At 42.0% G+C, this 19,569-nt stretch overlaps 1 protein-coding gene across 4 annotated transcripts in view; it reads left to right on the top strand.

The window, feature by feature from the left end:
* LOC132888128 (granule associated Rac and RHOG effector protein 1-like) overlaps window positions 1–19,569 on the top strand; it is a 140,108-nt gene that overhangs the window by 101,793 nt on the left and 18,746 nt on the right. For all 4 annotated transcript variants that reach the window (XM_060924142.1, XM_060924143.1, XM_060924144.1 and 1 more), the window contains exons 6-9: window positions 2,244–2,405; window positions 5,814–5,972; window positions 9,655–9,752; window positions 16,656–16,781. In XM_060924142.1, the coding sequence (XP_060780125.1) occupies window positions 2,244–2,405; window positions 5,814–5,972; window positions 9,655–9,752; window positions 16,656–16,781 (545 nt within the window). The remainder of the gene's footprint in view (window positions 1–2,243; window positions 2,406–5,813; window positions 5,973–9,654; window positions 9,753–16,655; window positions 16,782–19,569) is intronic.

Raw genomic sequence — 19,569 nt, 5'->3', positions numbered from 1 at the left:
GTCACCTGAATCCGTTGCCGTGTGGACAGGGCCTAAGATATGGATCAAGTACAAACAGCATGGGAAGGTTTTTAAAGCCAAGCGTACTGGTAGACCAAGGAAGACATCAAAGCGTCAAGACAAAAAACTTAAGGCCATATGTCTTGAAAACCGAAAAAGTACAACAAAACAAATGAAGCATAAATGGGAGGAAGCTGGAGTCAATGTACAAGTATGTGACCGAACCGTGAGAAATCGCCTAAAGGAAATGGGATTTTCATCTAGGAAAGCTAAAAGAAAACCATCATTGACACCTAAACAGAAAAGAACAAGACTACAATGGGCTAAGGAGAAGCAATCATGGACTGTGGATGACTGGATGAAAGTTATCTCCAGTGATGAATCACGAATCTGCATCGGACAAGGTGATGATGCTGGAACTTTTGTTTGGTGCCGTTCCAGTAAGATTTATGAACAGGACTGCCTGAAGAAAACATCCAAATTTCCATAATCTTTGATGATATGGGGCTGCATGTCAGGCAAAGGCACTGGGGAGATGGCTGTGGTTACTACTTCAATAAATGCACAGGTTTACATTGACATTTTGGACAGTTTTCTTATCCCTTCAATTGAAAAGATGTTTGGGGATGATGAAATAATTTTCCAAGATGACAATTCATCGTGCCATAGAGCAAAAACTGTGAAAGCATTCCTTGGTGAAAGACACATCCAGTCAATGTCATGGCCTGCAAATAGTCCAGATCTCAACCCAATAGAAAACTTGTGGTGGAAATTGAAAAAAAAATGGTCCACGACAAGGCTCCGGCCTGCAAAGCTGATCTGGCAACTGCAATCAAAGAGAGTTGGCACCAGATTGATGAAGAATACTGTTTGTCACTCATCAAGTCCATGCCTAAGAGACTGCAAGCCGTTATAAAAGCCAGAGGTGGTGCAACTAAGTACTAGTGATGTGTTTTGAATGTTCTTTTGTTTGTCTGTTTTTCATGATTCCATATTTTTTTCCTCAGAATTGAGTGATTCCATATTTTTTTTTTCCCTGTGCTTGGTCTATAAAAGTAACATTTACTGACTTCCGCTATGCTTTTTCTTCATTTCTTTTAGTGTTTCTGAAGGCCAAGAAGGTGCACTTTGGATTGACTTTATTATTGTATCATGTTTGTGATCGGAGTTTGTTCTACAGAATAAAACGTGTGAATGAGTGCTCATTCAAGACTGGTGATTCCATACTTTTTGCCAGGGCTTGTATGAGGAAAGAAAAGTCAGTAACGGAATTACGTCGGGAAAAAAATGAACTTTGGTTTCTTAAGATTCAAATCAAGATTTCTGTGACGCGACTGTCACTTATAAAAATAGTTTTCAGTACATTTTGCCTTGGATTTCATACTTTAGCCATGTCACTGAGCTGACAAGTTAAGGCAGTCTGATTAATTTCATAATTTTGGCCTCTCTGCTGAAGTAGTCAGAGGTACAATGAGTGAGCTGTAGGTTTTACTGAGCATCGTACAGAACCAGCCACAGTTCTTCTGGACACTTTGACCTGTCATACTTGCTTCTTAATTTTGCACCAAAACCTAGTAGCCTTCCTTTTTTTTTTTTTTTTTTTTAATCTGAAAAGTGGCCTCTTATGTAATATGCAGCTCTTGGAGGGTATACTGGTTTACCTCCGTCTGTCCGAAACACCACCCTTTTTCTCAGCAACTACAAATCACAACTGCTTGATATTTGGTACCGAGCTTCAGCTTGGGGTTCTGTACCGTGTATACCGTTTTCAGGTCTGTCGCACATCGACTTCCTGTTTATCGACTGAATGTATTTACGAAGCGTATAGCGTGGATTTTGATGCCATTTCAAAATGAGTTTCCCAGGATGCTGTTTGAAATCCTTGGGGAGAACACTGCTCTTTACTTACTCGTTTCAGGGTTCATTACTTGTCGAAGTAAACGTTCATCATAAGTGTCCTGTTCCTTCAACGGCTTGCATTCTGATATAAGTGAGAACGGGGGGGGATACGTAAGTGAGCAGTAGCTCACAGTTAAGCTTGGTCTTTTTTCTGTAAAGTTTAATTTTGTGCTGGATAACGAATGTTTGGAACTCTAAAATGTTTTTGTATTGACTCGATAATGTAGAAGTCATAAAATAGAAATTTATAACAAAGGTTGTATGGGGAAAAAAAAAATCAGGGGGGGCTAAGACTTTTACACAGTACCGTATATGAGAATAAATGTGTGTGTGTGTGTGTGTAGGGTTGCTGTAGTGAGGCTGAGGCTCAGCAGGCAGGCCGAATGCAGACCACATCTCAGCCTCTCCAGTGCGAGTTACCCACAATCCCCCTGCAGATCGGCTCACACTTCCTCAAAGGAGTCTCCTTCAACGAGTCAGCCGCCGACAACCTCAAACTCAAAACGGTACACGCACTTCACAGCGCACACTACTCATGTCTCAAGTCCTGATCCTTTGTTCCAAGAACAAAATTTTACGTATTGAAGTTTCTCTACGCTGCCTCTTATCCCTCTCGCCAGCCAGTTTTTTTTTTTTCTGCAGCTCACCTGAGAATAGCTTTGCCAATCAGTCTCTAATGATGGAAGATGATCATTTTAAATGACTATTGAAACAGGCATGGGTTTTCCAATGACGGCAGTTATTCTTGCCCACACTTACCTGGAGTGTTCATCAGATCCGAGAGCTTTAACACGCAAGTCGCAAAAAGACGATGGAAACCTGTGCAACCGCTCTGCATTCCTGTCCTGTCTCGGCTCCACTATTACAAATTCCTACAAGTGTTTTCCTGCATGCTGACGTCCCCTGGAGCACAGATTTTTCCTTTCTTCCTGTCTTGCCTTGTCTTGGGAAGCATATGTTTATATTCCACTGCAGTAGTTTTCCCAAGCAGATTCTTTCAAAGTGAGATTTTGGCTAATCGTTTTTTTTTTTTTCTTTCTTCAGCCAAAACATGTTTGGTGTCTAAATTTTGCTTTTATCTTGCACTTTTGGCAACAAAATGGGGAAGTTATATTATAGTCCTCCAGATTAGCATGTTTATCAGATTGAATTTGAAGAGATGTCACAGTTAAAGACTAGAGGGGGGGGGAGCAGACCTTTAAATTCAGATTTTGTGTGTGTGTCACAAGATGATGAGTTTGTGCAAATTTATAAATAATGACTGATTCTTAAGCCTCGATTAATCACTTTTTTTATTAAACCTTATAATTGGTGATTCAAGGTGAAATCACTTGTTTGTTTTAATTACACATGAATTTAATGAAAAATCCCCCCCTTCCAAAAAAAAAAAAAAAAATTCAGTATTAATGACTTGAAAGAAAGCAGTCCAAAAACTAAATTCATAAATCACCACAAATAAGACTTGCTATTCAATTAAGACAAAAGTAATGGCACCTTATAAGAGGATGAAAAGCTAGTGTGCCTCTATAGATAGTTTTCACTGACGTCACGTCTTTCCGGGGAACGCCCCCCAGCCGCCATCTTGCAGGGCAAACAAAACGGACCATCGCCACTACCGGCTACGTTATCTCAGACGAATTTATGAAGTTATATAGTCAGTTTCCTAAAATAAAGATCAATGTTGGCAAAATCAAGCAAACGGAAGTATATGGATACATTTAGATGACATCTCACGACAGCGGTATGCAGCCAAACTGGCCTTGATTGGGGGAATTGACCCCTAAGAAGTGGACAAAGAAGCATTTTCAAGTGACTATGCAGGGCTGCCATCCATATCGTACCCTGATATTGTGAACTGTTTCGTGAATACTAAAAGCGCCTACACACTTGACGACCTCAAAGCATACAAGTCGCTGGAGTCATACAATTATTTTGTCTGTGGCTGGGTCCGTGAAGTCCACCAAAAACAAGTGAGAGCCGTATCCTAATTACAGCCAAGGTATGTACACATTGGAGTTTTAGAGCTCTCAACACTGCATATTGCATATATTTAGAGCTCTCAACACTGCATATAACACGATTGTTTATTTAAACAACTTACCACTTATAAAATGATGGGAGCAGACTTTGCTGTATTTGGAAGGCTGAAAATCCTTGCGGTTGATTCTCGCAAGCCATAGATTTCTCCTTTGTATGCTGAGTTTCTTTGTTTGCTCGCCTTCGTGCTCCCGTACAGTGGGAATTCCATAAAAGCTCCGCTTGACGTCATCATCTGACCTATTACGACAGCCGTGAATGCAACAGGTGTGCACCATTGCTAGCTTTAAATAGTAATAATGTAGCTATAAATGTAAATAATGTATAAATAAATGTAACTCGCGCGTTACAACGTGTGCTCAGTGACCCGTACGGTAAGCTTGCCCTACAAGATGGCCGCCACCAGGGAATCCCCGACTCTGTGACGTCATGTGAAAACTATCTATTGTGACTAAACTCCATGCCTGGAAGATTTATCACGCACTCTTTTTTTCAAGAGGCGCTCATTCACCGTTTAGTTGTCATTTTGTCGATTTCAACTGTGAGCTTTGCCTTTTAAGGAGTTTTGTGGGCGTCGCTACATGTAAATCAGCTGCACCGTAATTTCTGTTTGGTAATTTATTGGCAAATAGGCATTTATTAACGTGCACACAAGGATTAAAAAAAACAAAAATAAATCCGCATTGTAAAATATTTTTAGTTTGGTTTAGCCTATTCACACACAACTTGAGTGAAAGCTGGATTAATGAGGCGGAGCGTGGGATATTCTAAACTTGATATTCTTCCTTGCTTAATAGCTACTTCACTATGGAATCAATTTTGTGCCAAAATATTCATACAATACTTTTGAAATATCAAACAAAAACGACAAATCAAAATACACAAAAAAAGTCAATTTTTTTAGACTGGCAAACAAATTGTTCGTGTAATCGTGGAAAACGTCAGTCTATTACTCTTCAGAAACCTTTTATTTTTGTTCCGCGTCTTTCTCAGTTTTGTTTGACGTAATTTATTTTGGTTGCGATTCCAGCTTTCTCGTTTGCGCTCCCTGACTTTTTGCTTGCAGTTTTGGCGCAAACTTCCCATGTGGGTGGGCTGTCCAGGAATGCATTCCCATTGGCTAACTTGTGTTTGACTGACAGCTACGCTCAGCCATTCCCTACTCGGATTCTGGCGGACTGTTTGCCGAGTGACCGATCCATTGACGGTAAACAAGGATCGAGTGGACTTCAGTGGCGACTATGATACTGAATTAATTCAACAAAGTGTAAATTCAGTATCATAGTCGCCACTGAAGTCCACTCGATCCTTGTTTACCGTCAATGGATCGGTCACTCGTCAAACAGTCCGCCAGAATCCGAGTAGGGAATGGCTGAGCGTAGCTGTCAGTCAAACACAAGTTAGCCAATGGGAATGCGTTCCTGGACAGCCCGCCCACACGTGAAGTTTGTGCCAAAACTGCAAGCAAAAAGTCAGGGAGCGCAAACGAGAAAGCTGGAATCGCAACCAAAATAAATTACGTCAAACAAAACTGAGAAAGACGCGGAACAAAAATAAAAGGTTTCTGAAGAGTAATAGACTGATATTTTGCACGATTACACGAATAATTTGTTTGCCAGTCTAAAAAAATTGAAATTTTTTTTTCTTTTTGTGTATTTTGATTTGTCGTTTTTATTTGATATTTCAAAAGTATTGTTTGAACATTTTGGCACAAAATTGATTCCATACTTCACAAGTGTTTTATTTTTGGCAGAACTCTTCCTTTGATCATAAGCCTTGGAGTCCTGAGGTGAATTTTATCATAAGTGTGTGTAAATGGGTTTGTCAGTCAGTTTTGGAGTTGTAGTGTCTTACCTGGCTTTTCTTCTGCTCTTTAGCACACCATGTTACAACTCATTAAGGAAGCGTCGGGGCAGAACGGCGTATCGGCTCGTGACGACTCGCCCGTGACGGAGGTGCTGAACTTGGTGTGTCCCTCTACATGGAGGGGGGCGTGCAAAACTGCCGTGCAGCTGCTGTTCGGACAGGCCGGACTGGTGAGGCCTCTACCTCTTATGGCATCTATTTCTTTATTCGTTCAGATGAAATCCATACCCACAGCTGAGCAGATGAAGATTAATGGCTTTAAGTGTTTATTTGGCAGTCCTCTGAGCCATCACTGCCTCTTCCACAATTATAAACAGATGTATAGCAACCACACCTCCACTTTCCTCCATTATATCCTCCATAGTTCTGTGCAGGATGGAGGAGTTCATACATTAAATATTATTTACTGTCTGTTAAATTCTTAAATCTAGCACTGTAGCGTTTACCCTGATATAACTGGAATTTAGTTGTTAAGATGGATGATGTGTTTTACAGCAGGGAAACCAGTGAACTGTAGAGTTCTGTGTAAATTAAGGACGAGCTGGTCTTGAGAACCCAGAGTGTAGTGATTTTATTGGATTTAGATGGGTATGAGACAGCTGCAGAGATTGAACGTAGCGTCTACATAGAAAGCTCATGTCTCAGATCTCTCTCACACACACACACGGAGCTCGTTTGTTGTTCGTATATTATAATTAAGAAATGTAGAAATGGGTCTCTGTATCTGTTGGTCAGAGTAAAGGAGGCGTGGTCTCCCGTTCCTCAAAAAGGCCGATGCTGACATAGCGGACCGTTCGGTACGTCTCGACTTGATGAAATTTTTAAAAGAATGTTAACGCCCTCTAACCAGACGTGGGTGGCCCACCTCCCACAGCCCTTCCCTTGAGTGGGAGTCGTCTGTGAAACCGTGCTCATTTTCAAATATCCTTCACACTTCCACACCCCTTGTCCATTTTTTTTTTTTAAGCTTTTTTTAAATGAAGCAGTATGTGGAGTTAGACTCGGAGCTGAGGGTGAGGTTACACTTTAAATAAAGCTGTTGTGAGAGCTTGAGTGTGTATATGTATAAAACTTGCATTTAAAAAAAAAAGATCACTAAAATCATCCTTTCTCAATGTTCTAATCTCTAAACAGATTTCCCGCTGACCCACAAAGTGTGTGTGTGTGTGTTGGTGTCTTAGTGCTTCAAGGAGTCAGGGTCATTTGGATCGTGAGGATACACCTTCTCTATAAATAACAATAGAGCAGTTCCTGTCCAGCAGGAAACACAGCCCCCTCACGCAGACAAGGAAAACTGCTGTCTCTTTCAAAGAACTTGGATTAAGTGCCTGTATTGGAGAACATTCTTGAGAGAGAGAGAGGGAGATCAGTGAAACCTGGACTTGTTTATTGGCTTTGTGAGCTGCATTGTCGAGTTAAAAGTAGTTCTGCCCGAAACTGAGTTTTGAGCTTTGCGTGTAGTGTCACTCAGGTTTCCGATGTCCTCAAAGGGAAACCGGGCACCTTTTATTGGGTCACAATGACGACAAAACATCAAAGTGTAAACTGTTTTTGTTGTTCGTATGATTAGAGATGATGCACAGTATTATTAAAGACTTTGTATAAGCGCTTGTTCCTTCCAAGTATTGATTTGTCTAAATGCTCTTAGTGGAGTGCTTAGTTGCATATTGTGGCTTTCTGTGGAATGCAGGATTGGGACAGTTCAGCATTATGGATGTCACAGTTAATCGGAATATCGATTTTGTCATGTTTTTGCCCAAGCTTAGCATGAGTGAGACAGTTTGCATGACTGGTCATGTGACCTTTCAGGGAACATGCACATCACTGTTTGTTTGTTTGAAAGTAAGGTCTTGTTTCACGATTGCGTAGAAATTTACAATAAAAAATGTCATATTAAGAAGAGAAGCCTTTATTTGGTCACATGTACACTCAAGCACAGTGAAATCCATCTGAAACAGTGAACACACACACACACACACACCCAGAGCAGTGGGCAGCTATGCTACAGCGCCCACGGAGCAGTTTTAGGGGTTAGGTGCCTTGCTCAAGGGCACTTCAGCCACGATTCAGCCAAATATTTTATTTATTTATTGTGTGTGTTTGTGTAGTTTGTTTGTTTGAGTGTTTTGTCCGCCGGTTGTGGTGTAGCTTCGGACCCAGTTTTGGGCGTTACTCTAGGCCTTGGTTCGCTGTGGGTGATGCCTGCGCTCCCAGCTATGGACTGCAGTGAGCTTGCTGCTCATTTAACATTCGTGGTTGTCCAGCGCTCTGCGCTTTAACGCTTTGCGTGATGTTCCGAGCGATGTTGCTCGGTGGTGTCGCGGCGGCTGTGCAGGCGGTTTGGGACACACCAGCGTTCTGCGTGGCGGAGCTTCTGTGCTCGCTTTGTGGATCCACGGCGTGGTGTTCGAGCGATGTGGCTGACGGCGTCACGGCAGCTGTGCTGGAGATGTGGGACTCGTTTTCATGTGGCTGCTACACCACTGGAATTACATCCTGACCCCTACTTGGTGGACTTTTTACTTTTTTTATTATTTATTCATTTATTTATTTTTTATTGTTATTATTTTTTTCTTTGTCTATAATTGTAAACCATCCTTGGGTTTCTTGAAAGGCGCTATATAAGTTGAACTTATTATTATTATCTCATCTCATTATCTCTAGCCGCTTTATCCTTCTACAGGGTCGCAGGCAAGCTGGAGCCTATCCCAGCTGACTACGGGCGAAAGGCGGGGTACACCCTGGACAAGTCGCCAGGTCATCACAGGGCTGACACATAGACACAGACAACCATTCACATTCACATTCACACCTACGGTCAATTTAGAGTCACCAGTTAACCTAACCTGCATGTCTTTGGACTGTGGGGGAAACCGGAGCACCCGGAGGAAACCCACGCGGACACGGGGAGAACATGCAAACTCCACACAGAGAGGCCCTCGCCGGCCACGGGGCTCGAACCCGGACCTTCTTGCTGTGAGGCGACAGCGCTAACCACTACACCACCATGCCGCCATTATTATTATTATTATGATACAGAGGGAGGGGAAAGTGCTGTTCTTTCACTCATCACCCCTCACGTTTTTCTTGCCGGTCCCAGGAATCGAACCGGCAACCTTTTTGGCCCAAGGGGCTGCTTCTCTTAACCTTCAGGCCATGGCTACCCCTATGATATGAAAAGAGAAACAAAGAAGAATAAAAAGTCATTATTTTATTAACAGAGAAGAAGCATTTCAGTTCAGGAATACGTGTCGCTTTTAGAACTTGGTGTAAGTAGAAAAGGTCAGAATGTAACCATATGAAGCGGTCTTGTTTTTGCATTCTGAATGTGACCTGTCTGAACACATCCTCATCGTGTGTGTGTGTGTGTGTACTTGGTTATATGAAAGAACTAAAATATGATTTTAAACTGAAAATAAAGAACGAATACTAACCCAGCCTCAGCATTACTGAGTTTAAAAACATGCCTCTGTGATCGTAGAGGCTCAACTTTAATCTTCCATGGTGAGGTTGACATTTGTGTGGAATTGCCCTCTATTATTTGTCCTATTTATTTATGCCCCGATATTTACTGCTCGTCTGATTTGATCGTTTATTGTTCCTTTCAGAGAACTCGTGTGAAGGCCAAAGGGCATACCTAATACTTATGAGCAAGAAAATAGGTCAAAAATACACTGAACACACCAATCAAAATAATGACACATTGCAGTTCTTAAAACGGCTTGGTACATTACCGTCTGTTTCCCATTAGTAGCAAAGCACATACACAGACGATGCTGTTTTCATCAGTGTTCCCTGATGTATACTCTGTGTGTATAACATAACATTTTTTCCCCCTCCCTGTGTGTGCAGGTCGTGGTAGACACGGCTCAGATCGAGAATAAAGAGGCGTACGCTCCACAGATTACTTTAGAAGGATCCAGGGTTGTAGTGCAGGTTCCTTCCACATGGTGAGTACAACTGTTCATGTTTATGGAAAATGTCTGTCTGGACATCCTTCAAAGCTCAGCACAAATGTTTTCCTTCATCTGAACCCGGTTTTTCACTGCTTTAGAGAATCTCTGAAATAGTTCTGCACGTATTTGTTTAATAAGAGTCAGTTTCGATGTTTTCCACTGCTGGGATTTGAAGCTAGTTTTGTGCCAGAAATATTAAACAAAATCACTAGCTCTATAAATGAAGAATGAAAAAATAATGTTGCAAATACAAATAGTAAAAAATAAATAAATATAGCCTTTTTAAAATTATTATAAAATATGTGCTCTCTTTTTAATACTGTGCAGTTTTTGTCTTTTTTAATAAATGTTTTTTTTTCTTCGCTTCTGATTTTTTTTTTTTTTGGCAATTTTTCACGGCTAGATGGGTCTTAGAAGAAGCCATACACCTTAAATAGACATTAGGTCAGTTGGAATGTGGAGTGACGTGACCTCTGACCCCATTAGCCACACCCACTCGGTGAGCCGTCATTCCTGTGTCCACAGGGCAGACCCGTTTGTCCAAGCAGGAATATCCAGCTGAGCATGAACGCACACGCAGGTGACATCATTGAAGTAGAACCGCAGAGTGCAAACAACCGAAAACACTGATATTGTGTTAGCTGTTAGACTGGAAAAGATTTAGGATAAGCAACAGGAAAAGCAGCGAGGCGCTGTGACGCCTTTTCACCCCCCACCCAAAAAAAAGTGCATTTGAAAGGTGTTTGCAGCATATATTTTTATTATTATTATTATTATTATTATTGGGCCTGTTTTGTATTTATTTTTACAAACCAAAAAATGTATCACTTGTGTGAAGGGGGAATGAATGAATTTAGCTTGACGACAGCAGCCTTTTAAGTTTATAATACCAATAAAATACTTTAACACAGGGCTTTTCAAAGTGTGGGGCGCGCCTCCCCTAGGGGGCGCCAGAGTTCTTCGGGGGGGCACAACGTGAGGAAAAATAAACCAGAATGATGGTGCGTTTATGTGCTATGGGAATTATGGTAAATACCAAACGCCGACATGGAAAGCACACATGAACGCCCCCTCTTGTGGTATTTTCCACTGGGCAACTCGTAGAAAATTTTGATACACGAGTTGCCGAGATGAGATGAACTTTAACCTTTTCAACATGGCGGCAAGCGGTACAAGACTAGCTTATGAACCAAGAAAGAAGTGGTTTTCGCCTACGGAAAGCTGACTCTCGCATTTTAAACGAGTCATGTTATGTATATTATATTATTATAATATGTATATTATAGCCTAATACAAAATATTCTGTGGCTGTCCAAAGAACGCCAACAATGATCTAGATACTGGCTACTCTCATTGTGGCTACAGCCAAATTTCCAAAAACTGCGTGGCATTCAATGTGTTAAGAAAATCTCTACTTGTCATGATCAGGAAATATTCAGCATTATTTAACTTTTGACTTTTTTGATAACTCATATTCCTGCTGCAGCTGATGAACAAGGCAATGTATAATTGTTTTAGCCAAATAACAGGCCTGATTCTGAATCTGGTCCACCATCTTTAATTTGTCAACAACAACAAAAGCATGTGAACACAACACACTGGTAAATACCACTTCCCAACTGGAAAATATCATCTTCCCATAGCACATGAACGCAGCATGAGTTACTATTGCGGACATTTAGCGAACTTCAGCTAGCCTTTGCCAGAGACAAAATGGATCGATTTTTAGTACCTAAAGCTACAGTGAGTGAGGAGACAGAGTCTGGGTCAAGCAAAAAAAGAAGGAAGTATGACCACGATTATTTAAAGTTTGGATTTTCATGGACTGGATCTGAAGATGCTCCACTGCCACAGTGCGTTGTCTGCCAAGAGGTGCTAGCTAACGATGCTATGAGATGTTTAAAATGTGTAAAACAAGATGTTAAAAAAAAAAGCACAGATGTTTAAAATGTGTAAAAGAAAAAAATAATGTATACAACAACCATTTTTAAAAATACGAATGGAACATTAAGTATAGCAACAACAAAAATTGTAAAGGGGGGCGCGCTGCTGTTTCTTTGCTCTCTGAGGGGGGGCGGACTCCCCCACACTTTGAAAAGCCCTGCTTTAACAGATTGTAAGATAACGTGCTCTCCATGATAAAGATCCTATAAAGCAGATGACTACTTGAACTCACCGGCAACTTTAAAAAGAACTTGTTCTTGATTCTATAGGGGTGTTCACACGGCAACTTTTACTCCGGTGTAGCACCGGGGCTGCCCCGGTAGAGCGTTCACATGGTACAAAGTTATACCGGTGTAGCCCCTGAAAGCTGCTTAAACCGGTGCAAATCTAACCCTGCTCGGGAGGTGGTTTAAGAAATTTACTCCGGAGTAAATGCTAGTTTGCGGGGCAGCACCGATATAAAATGGGACGTCTGAACGCTACAGGGGTAGACTAGCTACGCGTGAGAAGAGTTGATTACATACGGGCATTGCATAATTTGCATCCTGGTATTTTGCGCTTCCAAAATGGCGAATATCAACAACAACAGAACTGCGTGTCTTCATCCACGTTGTTTTCCCGGCGCTTGGTGATGCCATGACAACCGGGAAAAAGAAGAACATTTTCATGCATGCGCATATTTCATTTCCGCATTATTACTATCGTATAGCACGGTCGCAAAAACTGCCGTGTGAACGCAAGTGGGGCTGCACCGGTGCTAACACGCTTCTCTCTAGTAAGCAGGGTTGTGACGTGTGAACGCTCGACAAAATTTACACCGGTGTAAGATATATCGCAACAAAATACATCGGTGCAGCATCGATGCAAATATGTGCCATGTGAACACCCCTTAAGATTCCTGTTCTTGGCTGCAGGACTGGAACCCAATGTGGTCGTCTGCTGTTGAACGCCGAGATGCTTTTCTGCTCACTATGAGCTGCTCCATCATTCCTGGCAAAAAAAAAAAAAAAAGCTCGACCCAATCTGGCCATTTTCCTTTGACCTTTATCAACAAGGCGTTTGTTCCCACCCACAGAACTGTCGTTCACTCAGTGTTTTTTGTGGCTGCTGCCTCACATAGAGGTTTAGCCACTATGTAAGAATGAGCGTAACAGTCACGCACTGCGCATGCACATACAGGTGTTCCTATTAAAATGGCTGGTGAGTGTATACAATTCGGTTCACCATTCGAAATAAATGGACTAGACCAGGGATTTTCAAAGTGTGGGGCGCGCCTCCCCTGGGGGGCGCCAGAGTTCTTCGGGGGGGGCGCAACGTGAGGAAAAATAAACCAGAATAAGTTACTATTGCGGACATTTAGCGAACTTCAGCTAGCCTTTGCCAGAGACAAAATGGATCGATTTTTAGTACCTAAAGCGAGGAGTGAGGAGACAGAGTCTGGGCCAAGCAAAAAAAAGAAGGAAGTCTGACCACGATTATTTAAAGTTTGGATTTTCATGGACTGGATCTGAAGATGCTCCACTGCCACAGTGTGTTGTCTGCCAAGAGGTGCTAGCTAACGATGCTGAGAGATGTTTAAAATTTGTAAAACAAGGTGTTTTTTTTTTAAAAAAAAAAAAAAGCACAGATGTTTAAAATGTGTAAAAGAAAAAAATGTGTACAACAACCTTTTTTTTTTTTTTTAAATACAAATGGAACATTAAGTATAGCAACAACAAAAATTGTAAGGGGGGGCGTGCTGCTGTTTATTTGCTCTCTAAGGGGGGGCTGACTCTCCCACACTTTGAAAACCCCTGGACTAGACTAAAGAAATCGCTTTCAGACATGTTTATTCTTATTATCGAGGGAAAGTGTGTTCCTATTTTAAAATATACTCCAGGTCATCCCCCTTTCCTCACCTTCTTCGGCCAGTGGTCCCATGTGTGACGTAGATGTGACGCACTTCCAAGTCGTTACAGGAAGTTATTGAAAAGAGACCGCTGAGCTCTAGCACCGGGCCTTTTCCGGGAAATAAGAGTTTGGGTCACGGTGACCGCGTGTGCATGTCCACTTTGGTTCCGAGGTTTCAGTTTCAAAAATTATAAGAGATTTAATATAAAGTAGAGACACTTGGTGTGATTTTTTTTTTTTTTTTTTATGATTCATTTTTGTGGCTACTGCCTCATAGAGTAAATGTATATGCTATATTTACTGTATGGACACGGGATCAGAAAACCATGTTATTTATAAGCAGTAGCCACAATAGGGTGCCTGTTTTTGTTTTTCCCACTGTTCTGTCTGTGTAAACTCTAGAGACTGTTGTTTGTGTGAAAACCCCAGGAGATCAGCAGTTTCTGAAATACTCAAACCAGTCCATCTGGCTCAAACCAACACCCATGCCACAGTGAAAGTCAGTCACGCTTTGAGATCACAATTTTCCCCATTTTGATGTTTGAAGTGAACGTTAACTCAAGCTCTTGATTTGTATCTGCATGTTCTATTCTTTAAGTTCGTTTCTTAAGACACGTATTTTTTAGGTTGTTACCTTGTTTGTTGACAGTTTCGGCGAACACTTCCGCCTTCTTCAAAACAGTCACCAGATGTCGAGTGGTGACGTGCCTTATCAGCTGATGTTACTCTACGGAGGCGTGAACGTCCCGCCCAATTTGACAGGTAGTCCACGCCTCCTGCTGTCAGGTCGCTGGCCCAGGACTGCGCTCCAGGTGTGTGACCGCGCGTACGCTCCCTCATCTCGGTTCATGGTCCTTTGCGCCCACTTGCGTATCTCCACTGCCTCTAAAATCCAACGCTGGTATTTATTCTCTTCAGCGTGAATGACTCTGGCCTCTTCCCAATTCATAATATGATTTTGCCGTTTGCAGTGGTCTGAAATGGCTGATTTTAAGTTTTCTTGGTTTGCTTTTTCTTTTTCGGACCTTGTGAGTCTTTTTGTTTCTTTTTCACATTCTAATTGGTGTTCTTTCCTGCAAGTGTGGAAGCATCTGCCCGTTTCACCAATATAGACTTTATTGCATGAGCGGCAAGGAATTTCATATATGATATTGCATTTATTGTCCAGTTGTATTTTGTCTTTGGGGTGAACTAGCAGCTGTCGGAGGTTCTTGTATGGTTTGACCGGGGTGTTGATGTGGTATTTCCTCATGGATCGTTGGATGCGTTCTGTAACTCCTTTTATGTATGGTAGTGTGACAAAGCCCCGGTTTGTTTTTTTTCCCTTTTTTTGTGTCTGTAATTTCCCTTTTCGAATTGCCCACAGTGGATATTGGCAGTTTTTTAATGCCTGTTGGATGTGTTGTTCCTCCTCCTGTCTGTCTTTCTCCTCCGTGATGCTCTGTGCTCGGTCGTATAATGTTCTGATTACTGACATTTTGTGTGCGATGGGATGTTCAGATGTCCAGAGTAGATATTGGTCGGTATGTGTAGGTTTTCTGTATGTTGTGATTTTAATGTTCCCTTCTTCTGTGTGGTGTATTTTTAGGTCCAGAAACGCTATTGTCTTGTCCGTTTCCTCTTCGTGTGTGAATTTGATGTTGCCTGTCTTGTCTATGGAGTTTAAATGATCCGTGAGTTGTTGTGTGTGGCCTGTTTTGGTTATTTCCAAAATGTCATCAACGTATCTTTTCCAGAAGATAGGTTTGCAGTCGTCCGGTGCTGTTTCTATGGCTCGGGTTTCCAGATCCTCCATAAAAAAGTTGCATAGAGTGGCAGATAGCGGGTCCCCCATTGCAAATCCCTCTTTTTGTCTGTAAATTGTGCCTCTGAATTGGAAATATGTGGAAGTGGAAATGAAATGTAATAGTTTTATGTCCTGTGCTGTAAGTTTTGTTCGTTTTTTCAGGGTTCTGTCTGCTTTTAAGCGGTTTTCTACTATGTTGAGAGTGTTTGTGACCGGTGTTTTTGTAAAGAGGGATATGACGTCATGTGATACAAAGATTTCATCCTTTTTCATCTTGATTTCCTTTAGTTCTTTCGCCAGTTGTTTTGAGTTTTTGCAGTGGTATTCCGTAAGTCCGAGGAGTGGTTTAATTATGTCTGCCAGCGTCTTGGAAAGGTTGTAAGTAACTGATCCTATACTGTCACCACTCGACATCTGGTGACTGTTTTGAAGAAGGCGGAAGTGTTCGCCGAAACTGTCAACAAACAAGGTAACATCCTAAAAAATACGTGTCTTAAGAAACGAACTTAAAGAATAGTTATAATAGTTATACATAATGAACTTTCACTACATATTGTATCTGCATGATTTGATGCATCGTGCTGCTGTCAAGGGATCGGCTGATTTTTAGATAATTGCATAAAACAGCAGGTGTACGTATGGGTGTTCTTAATAAAGTGGCTGGTGAGAGTACGTTCTGCTTAAGTCATCAACCAGGGCTCAAACAGAAAATGGACTCGAGCCCTCGGTGTCGTAACGGAGATGTTATTCGTAGAGAAAGCACCTTTTAAAAGGCTGGGTGAAGGAGGGTAAAGGAGGAGGTGTGGAATGTCCGTTCTTTAAACCGAAGAATATTTTTATTTAGCTTTATAGCTCACTGTACAAGAGGTCAGGCATGTAGGCTGGTAATGTTACATTAATTTATTGATGCGAAGGAGTTATTTATTTTTTTTAAATCAAAATGATTGCTCGTTTTGTGTTTCGACTTCTACAAACCTCATATCCACCATTTTAGGAATCATGTAATATTGTTGTGGTTGAGCCTCACAGCTTTTATTTTCATCTGTAAATCAGCAGCAAGTCCAAGCCTGTCTGTAAATACTGTCCTTGATTAAAGCCACATGAGAATTTTGCTGTGAAAACCAGCTCATCACTGTGTTGTGCAGGTTTCTGCAGCTCAGTTCCGAATAGCACAAATGACCAGTTTGTACCTTCATGCACACGTTTCATATTGGTGAAATCTCATCAGCGTCTTTTCATCAGCTGCATGGAATTTTAATGCGGATTAAATTCGACAGGTGTCTGAAGGAGGACCCGGCCACCATGTCCCTGCTGCAGCGCAGTCTGGACCCGGAGAAAACCCTCGGCCTGGTGGACGTCCTCTACACCTCCGTGTTCGACATCACCCGCTGGAAAGAGCGCAAGTCAGTCAGATCCTCTTGCTGCTTCTCCGTTGCTGGAGCGTTCTTCTTTCTGTATCCTGTTCCTGCGTCAAAACTTAATAATAATGGGCTAGTTTTGAACTTATTAACCCTTTTTCTAACTATCAAGCTGTTAATTATTAAAGTTTTTGTTATATTTTTATTAGAAATGTGAGACAAGAAAAATAGACATCCCTGTTTTTAAACCATGATCAGCACAGGTTAAACGGTACTGTGAAAGTTTTGCAAAAGAATAATAATTATGAGTAATAAGGATGGAAGGAAAAGAAAAGGAAATCCACCCCAACTGTCAGCTGTTCAGGAATGATAAACCTGCAACAATCTCACTTTACTACAGATGGTTGAGGTACCGGTATGACGTGGCAAGAAAGTACAACTTGTACGTTTGTTTGTTTATTTATTTATTTTAACAACACGCAGCTGTAATCTTGTAGTATGAGCTCAGAGGTTATGTTTTAAGGAATTTGTTTGTCGAGCCTCTGGATGTGTACTTGACTTTTTGCTGCTTTCGAAATTGACAAGTCTATAAACATCTCATCTCATTATCTCTAGCCGCTTTATCCTTCTACAGGGTCGCAGGCAAGCTGGAGCCTATCCCAGCTGACTACGGGCGAAAGGCGGGGTACACCCTGGACAAGTCGCCAGGTCATCACAGGGCTGACACATAGACACAGACAACCATTCACACTCACATTAACACCTACGGTCAATTTAGAGTCACCAGTTAACCTAACCTGCATGTCTTTGGACTGTGGGGGAAACCGGAGCACCCGGAGGAAACCCACGCGGACACGGGGAGAACATGCAAACTCCACACAGAAAGGCCCTCGCCGGCCCCGGGGCTCGAACCCAGGACCTTCTTGCTGTGAGGCGACAGCGCTAACCACTACACCACCGTGCCGCCCGTCTATAAACATGTTTAGACGAATTTCAGTATGAATGTATTTCCTATGAGGTTCAAGATGAAAAATCATATGGCGTTTCATTTTTATTTGGACACTGAGGATGGGTACAGGCAGGGGCGCCGCCAGAAATTTTGGGCCCCATGAAAGATTAGAATTTTGGGCCCCCTAACTTTGCCCACCCTCATCACAATTGCACTATTGTCATTATTTGACTTTTGATAGCCCATGGACCTTGAGTTTGTGACTTTATTACATTTAATGTATTAAGGCTAATTTATGCTGACAACGCAGTCTTCGCAGACGGTGTCGCAGATAGCGTCTGCGTAGCCCCCCCACCTTCGCAGATGCTCTGCGCGCACCTCCCAAAAATTGTGACCACCGCAGAAGCCTTGCAGACAAGAGGGCTCCGATTGGTCCACTCTACATCCGCTGTACACGCACTTCCGCTTCCCTACTTTCCCGGTTTGGTTTGTTTTCACGACCACCATTTTTAAAAACACGAGCGAAGATGGAGCAGCACAAAGAGCGGTCGATCGAGGAAGTGAGGAAGTACGGACATCTATACGACTCCAGTTCTAGTCATTATAAGTAACCGGAGGATAAACACTCCACTAACCACACCCACCAACTACTCCTAGCGATTTCGCAACTTCGCGCCCCCTTGCGTTGTAGCGGTGAATAACATCGCGCACGCCTATTACTCCCCGCTCAACGATAAATTACAACCGTCTGCGAAAAGCTATCTGCGAAAGCCTTGTCGCAAGAGCATGCAGAGGCCTTTAACCTACCAGGGACTAGATGAAAACTGGCTGTGTTATCAGCAATGCATGCAAGTTAGTTAATGAAAAAGTTTGATGCATTTAAATGAACTCCATACTCAGTAGCCTTACAAATGTTACCCATAAAAGACAGGAAACATCTTATTATAAATTTATTTCAAAGTGACACGGAGTGACATTTCAATCTGATCAATTACGTACGCATTTCTTCATATGTTGTAACCTCTATCCCTCTTTTATGTGTGCTGCGCTTTGTCCAGCTCCTCAATTTGAAACCAATGGTTTAGAACGTGTGAACATTCCACACACGTAACCATGTCAAACACTGACTGGTGTCCGTTATTAGCAACACTTTAATCTAGCAAACTGTATATGGCGCTCGCTCATTAAAAACTTCAATCCGAAAGCATTTATGGGTTGTATTGCTGCTTACCTCCTTCTCCAAAGGGGGGTTCAGTGGTTTGGTAGGGCGGAGGTCCCCCTGAGGCTGGATCTGTGCATATTTAGGGCACCCCATTAGTTATGAAACTGGTTATTAGCACCAGCATAACGTAATATTTCATCTTGTTTATCAGACAAGTCAGTTCAGTTATTAAAATGGGAAAAATGTCACTGTACAAACTGTAAAAGTGTTCTCTTGATAGGCTAATCCAACCACGTTCATACTGTTCATTTACCATTCGCTAATATTTTGAACTCACATGTGAGCGATAGCTACCTTTCTTTGGGAAAAACTGAGTGACCAGTTGCCTGCCTCTCCAGTCCCTCTCAGCTTTCAGCTGCCTTTCTTTACGTTTTTGACAGCCACTCTTCATATTTAGCGATCATAGACTGTACGCACTCCACTGCTGGCTGGCTGCTGCACCGCAACACAGCAGCAAGTAGCGTTGCACTGATCAGCACACAGATTTAACACATCGCGCTTCTACCAGAACTGGACCGTACCATTTCACAAAAGGAGGAGGGTTAAATGACAATATGTTGAAGAACTCAAGAAATAGACAACCTTGTTCAATTAGCTCATTTTACCAGATGGAATATTGCATTGTTGTTATTTCAAAAGTCTTATTAAAAGCATATCAGCCC

The sequence above is a fragment of the Neoarius graeffei genome, chromosome 6 (genome assembly GCF_027579695.1).
Source record: "Neoarius graeffei isolate fNeoGra1 chromosome 6, fNeoGra1.pri, whole genome shotgun sequence".
Classification (NCBI taxonomy): domain Eukaryota; kingdom Metazoa; phylum Chordata; class Actinopteri; order Siluriformes; family Ariidae; genus Neoarius; species Neoarius graeffei.
Note: the sequence above shows the minus strand (reverse complement) of the source record. Positions and strands in the feature narration are given on the sequence as shown.